At 34.0% G+C, this 5603-nt stretch overlaps 1 protein-coding gene across 2 annotated transcripts; it reads right to left on the reverse strand.

Annotated features, from left to right (window-relative positions):
* Window positions 1–2481: 2481 nt before the first annotated feature.
* LOC132610737 (6,7,8-trihydroxycoumarin synthase-like) lies at window positions 2482–5129 on the reverse strand. 2 transcript variants are annotated; one of them, XM_060325092.1, is made up of 2 exons: window positions 4579–5129; window positions 2482–2871 (listed from the first exon to the last, which is right to left on the reverse strand). In XM_060325092.1, the coding sequence occupies exons 1-2, from the start codon at window positions 5105–5107 to the stop codon at window positions 2681–2683; spliced, it is 720 nt and encodes a 239-aa protein (XP_060181075.1). In that variant the 5' UTR covers window positions 5108–5129; the 3' UTR covers window positions 2482–2680. The 2 variants fall into 2 exon arrangements, with proteins under 2 accessions (XP_060181075.1, XP_060181074.1); XM_060325091.1 differs by having other exon boundaries at window positions 2482–2898; window positions 4579–5128.
* Between the last annotated feature and the right edge of the window lie 474 nt (window positions 5130–5603).

Raw genomic sequence — 5603 nt, forward strand, 5'->3', positions numbered from 1 at the left:
TTGACTTTTTTTGTGTGTGTGTGGTGGTGGGGGGGGGGGGGGGTGGAGGTAGGGGAGGTGGTGGGGGGACTAGAAATTCTTTTCCATTATTTATAAATATTTTATAGAAGTAATATATATGAAAATTGTTTTTTTTTGTGGGGGGGGGGGGGGGGGAGGGGGGGGGGGGAGGGGAGGGGGGAGCGGGGTAATAATTTTTTTTATAATTTTTTTATAAAATTAAATTTTTTGAAATTGATTTTTTTTGGGGGGGGGGGGGGGGGGTGGGGGGTCGGAGAGGAGTGGGGTGGGGTAAGAATTGTTTTTTCAATTTTTGTGAATGTTTTATAAAAGTAAAATATTTGAAATTGAAATTTGTGGGGTGGGGGTCATGGAGGAGTGGGGTGGGGGTAAGATTTTTTTTTTCCATTTTTTATAAAATTTTATAAAGGTAAAATATATGAAATTGAATTTTGGGGTGGGGGATATGGTGGGGGTAGGGATCGGAGTGCGAGGTAAGAAAAAAATTCTCATTTTTTATTAAGCATTTTATAAAAGAAAAACAAAATATATGAAATAAAAAAATGTGTGGGGTGGGGGGGCATGGCGGGGTGGGTGGTGGGGTAAGTGTTGGGGTGGGAAGTACGAAAGAAATTTCTCATTTTCAAAATGAGTTGTTTTTGGGTCTAGTGTGTTCTTAAATGGATACCCATATTTGCCCATATTTTTATGGGTTAAAGAGAGGCTTGAAGCTCATATTTAACCATCTAAAATATGAGTGACCCAACTCACTAACATGTGGGTAAAATGGGCTAATTTACTAAATATGGGCTCAAATTGCCACATCTACACCTAACGTTCATATGTGAGATTATTGTTACAAATAAAGATATCCGAGACGAAATATGAGGTAAATGTCGCTAAATATCCAGAATTTGGACCTGGATGTGGAGGACCCGGTTTTGCATTTAATGCAGGAACTGGATTGAGATCTGGTGCAGGAGGTATAATACCATTGCCACGAGAGGATATCCTGGAAGTGGCCATGGATTCATATATAGTGGCTATTGTTTTAATTATATGATATCTGTTTAAGTAAGTATTATTACTTGTGTAGGTGGAAAGTATGAATAAATGTATCCGAAATCACCATAGATCACTTGCTATGGATCAGGTCATGTCATTAGTATGTGAGAACTTGATTAGTATGTAAGATTTTCTTTTCGTTTGAATGTAATTGGCATCCATATGTTTCAAGTGTCCTTTGTTCTGTTTTTTTCTTCTTAATCGTTACGTTTGAATTTATATGGTAGAATCTGATCGGATGTACAGATAGTACTGGCAAAATGTGTTTTCGTCTAATCTGTTTTCGATTGACTAAAAAAGAAAGACTTTTGACACATATCAAAAGTACTTATAGCATTTGTTGGATTAAACACGTCATATGACATTTTGATGACTATATGGACTTATGACTATACGAGCATGTCGTCAAAAGTAATATGTGATGTTTGTGTTAGATTTAATTGCGCAGACCACTTTATGAACTCTCTGAATTTTCTCTAATAAAATGTGTAAATAACTTTTTAAAGATTCCAATGTTTTCAATTGAACATTATAGGACTTACAAACAGTTTAACTTGTCGAATGCATGAATGAATTTTATTTGCATGATTGTAGAAACTAGTCAAAGTTACGGGCACTTTTATTGCCTGTACCTGAAGACGATGACATGGCGGTATTTGCCCATGAGTTACAGTTGATTTCGTGTTCGAGAATGAGGTGAAAATCGGAGACTGAGTTAAGATTAGGGGTTTTGATGCGTCGTAGAATCTGAGCCGTTGATGAGAGATCGAACGGTTGAGGATAGGATTGGAATTTTGTAAGAGTTAGTTGCTGGTTCATAGTGGAGTTGAGATTTGAGGATAGGATTGGAATTTTGTAGTTTATGAAGGGCATTTTGGAGAAGTGAAATGTCAAGTGATTTTGATAAGAAGAGAGCTAATATTGTTATACCTGTACCACCTGAAACTGCCTTGCACCAGCTGTGCTCTGTGGTTCCCGCTGGACGGCACGGCGGAGTTGCGGTGGTGCTAGCTTGTTGCTCAGCCATGAGAAAATGAGAGTGTTATGATTGAGTGCTTGGAAATGGACAAATGGGAGTGACAAGTACTATAAAGTGGACAAACAAAGCCTAACCACACTTATTTATATTTTTTCGGTCCAGTGACGAATCCAAAATTTTCATTCGGAAGGTTCCAAGATAAAAGAAGCTAAATATAAAAAATAATATTATCTATAGAAATCAAACCTATGATGCTAGAGATAAATTTGAACACCTTGAACCGTTTGAGCTAATCTTGTATAATCTCATTCTCAGTGAACTATATGATCCTGACTCATCAATTTTTCAGATTAATATAAATCTCATCTTTGTTTTCACTTATACCTAATTAGATGGAGAAAAGCATAGGAGTTTGATTAAAAAGAAAAATGAGAAGAAACACCAACGGAAAAGTGTTATGGCACGTACCATTATCTAATTAACAAACGTAACATGATAGTTTTTATAACATGATAGCTTTTATTTCTCAATTCTTACAAGAAGCTAGAAATAGCCAGCAATAGTATTACGTACTGTTACATCTTGCCACCAATTGGTACAAGGTGATTGTAACTATATTACTATTCACCATTGTATCTAGGAGCAGCACTTGCGGCCGCCACCACCATGTCCACCGTATCCACCGTGGCCGCCATGTCCACCGCCAGAATATCCACCGCCACCACTGTGACCGCCGCCATGGTATCCGCCGCGACCGGAGTATCCACCGCCATTGTACCCGCCAGAGTGGTCTACATGTACTTCATTCTTGTTATTGGAATTCTTTGCTGCATCGTGTAAGATGAATGATGACACTGTAATAAAACATTCAACAAAAAAGATAATGAAATCGCATAACAATAAATGTTGTTAATAAATAAACCATAATAAAAATGATCATAATTTAAAAATACTAAGTCATGTTGAAATAAGTACATCTAATAGTATTAATTACATGACAAAGAAAAAATAAAATTATGTTTTGTCACGATCTAAAGCAATGCAAAACTAAAGAATAGATATTGAACGTTATTGTCATTCGCACTAGAATTGAATTTCTTCTGTTAGCATTAGTATTGATGTGGGCTTTATTTGAGTTACTAACATCTAAATGCTATAAACTTATTAAACCATTCAAAATTTTACGTCCACGCGTGAAATAATATGTTAAAAGATTAAAACTATGAAAAAACTTAAGAAATATTTATAAATTACATTACATATAAATATTTCTAAAAGTTGTATATATGTAATATGGGGTTGGTTTAGTTCGGTTTGACTTTTTTTAGCTAAAACCAAACAAAACCAAATATGATCGGGTTTTTTCTCTCAATAGCAAACCAAGTCAAACCAAACCACGAGCCAGACTTTTATCTCGATTTGGTTCGAATTGTCAGGTTGGTGCAGTTCGTCAGTTTTCTTTGTACACCCCTAGTCACTGTTAAGAAGTTTTCAATTTCACAAGTGAAATCCTTTTTATTTTTATTTTATACAAGTGAAATCCCAGGGCATTGTCATGAAATTTTTTATGCATCTTGGACCTAACTCATGCTAAAAACTAGCTAAAGAGTTGAGGATTACCCAATTCATATTAAAAAGATCAGCCATCCTTTAATTTTCCGACTCGGGACTCTATACGAAATTTCACTTGTGAAATTTGAAACTTTAAGATAGTTACTATTTTTCAAAGATAGGACCGAAATGTGTCTAATAAACGTCATTTCTATCGAGATTATGCATTCAATAATAAGCTTTGAATATGCTCTATTTGTTTGAAGTTATATGTCCTAGTATGATTAGTCATCAAATTAGAAAGAAATAGGTATTTTCTGAACTTTGTTATTTCAAACATTTCATATATAAGATTTCTGTAGATATGAAAATACAGTCATTAGAGGTAAAATAAGAAGTTTAAAGGTAAATTATTTTTAAATAGAAAAATGTCATTCTTTATTAAACGGATTAATAAGAACATAGTATTACGTACATAAACGCAATAAGAGTAAGATAATTAGACCATTTCAAGGTCATTTAAGATCTCGACTGCAAAACATTTCTCAACCGTACGTATTTATTGTTAGGGGTTTTTGCCCTAATTTTCTTACCAAATTTGAGTTTTACTTTTTTCTCGAAGGAAAGTTAAAATATTACCATAATTGTGTTTTTATTTCAAAAAGGGTTTCTTGATGGAAAAAGGTTTCCTTGGTGGAAAATATCTCTTCCATATTTGAATAATATTTTTTTGGAGGAAAAGTTTCGGACTTTTATAAATTGAAGAGCCGTCTCTCACCAAAAAAAAAAAGATATATATATATATATATATAGTAAAACATCCACAATGTAGTCATTAAAGAGTCTTGTTTTGGAGAGAGATTATTCTCTCGATATGATTATATGTTTTTATATTAGTTTTTCCATATGTAAGCCAATTGGTGAAACCATATTAGCATAATATGCTTTTAAGACACCAAAAACAACTCTGCAGATAATCGTACCAGTTAGTGAAATCATTGAATTGCTCAAATTTGTTATTTTTGAAGTGGCAGCTTGTTGAGATATTTTCTTGATCATTCTTGATACTTCATCTTCACGAATTGGACTATATAATTGTACTTTCTTGAGACTAAATAGATGAAGCACACAAAACTTTCTCATTTCTCTCCAACAGTCATTATAAGGTGAAAAGACTATGTCACGACCATTATAAGATAATTTTTGCTGACTGAGAATAGAAGGTCTACTACAATATAGTAAATCTTGTGTCTTGAGTACTTCTTTGGCTAAGTTTTTTGAAGAAACTACAACCATTTGAGCAGAAGCAAGTTTCAATGAGAAGATTTCTCCATATTTCTTTGAAAGTTTCCAAAAATAGATATGAGGGGTTAAAGTATCATATTGATGCAAATTTCCAATGAATGGTAGACCAACAGGACCTGGTGGGAGTGTGTTTCTTCCACCCTTTCTGGATTTAGGAAGAAGGAAAATGAGAATGATAGGTAGGGTTACGAGTAGAAAGAGCATCATTTGGTGTGTCTAATTTCCTAGTCACTTGATATGTCTTATATAATTGGATCTTATGCTGAACCTTTTCCTTCTTTTTTTATTTTTCAATTAAATAATATAGTTTTCATACAATTTGGGTGTGTTTGGTACAAAGAAAACTATTTTCCAATATTATTGGATCTTACGTTAAACTTTTCCCTTTTTTTTTTTAGTTCAATTAATTAAAGAGTATAATCTTCATACAACTTGAGTGTGTTTGGTACGAGGAAAAATATTTTTCACTTATATAGTTTTCTTACTTTCTTGTGGTAAGTAAGCAGCTATTCTCGCAGTTAGAACATTTATATATAATTTAGGTAACTACTATTGTGTGGAGGAAGGGGTTGGGGTGGGACGGGGAGGGGCGGGAGGGGGAAGAAGACGATTAGTGTGGAATGTCAGTAGTTTTTCCTACTCTCACAAGGAAAGTTATTTTTGTAATTTTTAAGGTACTTGTTTTCTCTAAAAAAATATTTTT

Source organism: Lycium barbarum, chromosome 9 (genome assembly GCF_019175385.1).
Source record: "Lycium barbarum isolate Lr01 chromosome 9, ASM1917538v2, whole genome shotgun sequence".
In the NCBI taxonomy this organism is placed as follows: Eukaryota; Viridiplantae; Streptophyta; class Magnoliopsida; order Solanales; family Solanaceae; genus Lycium; species Lycium barbarum.

Bases quoted from the DNA above. Each gene is read 5' to 3' on its own strand.
- LOC132610737 (XM_060325091.1), bottom strand. From the start codon at position 5,107: ATGATGCTCTTTCTACTCGTAACCCTACCTATCATTCTCATTTTCCTT. The intron at 2,899-4,578 runs GTACGATTATCT...GTTTTATTACAG, and splicing joins TTCAATGATTTCACTAACTG to TGTCATCATTCATCTTACAC.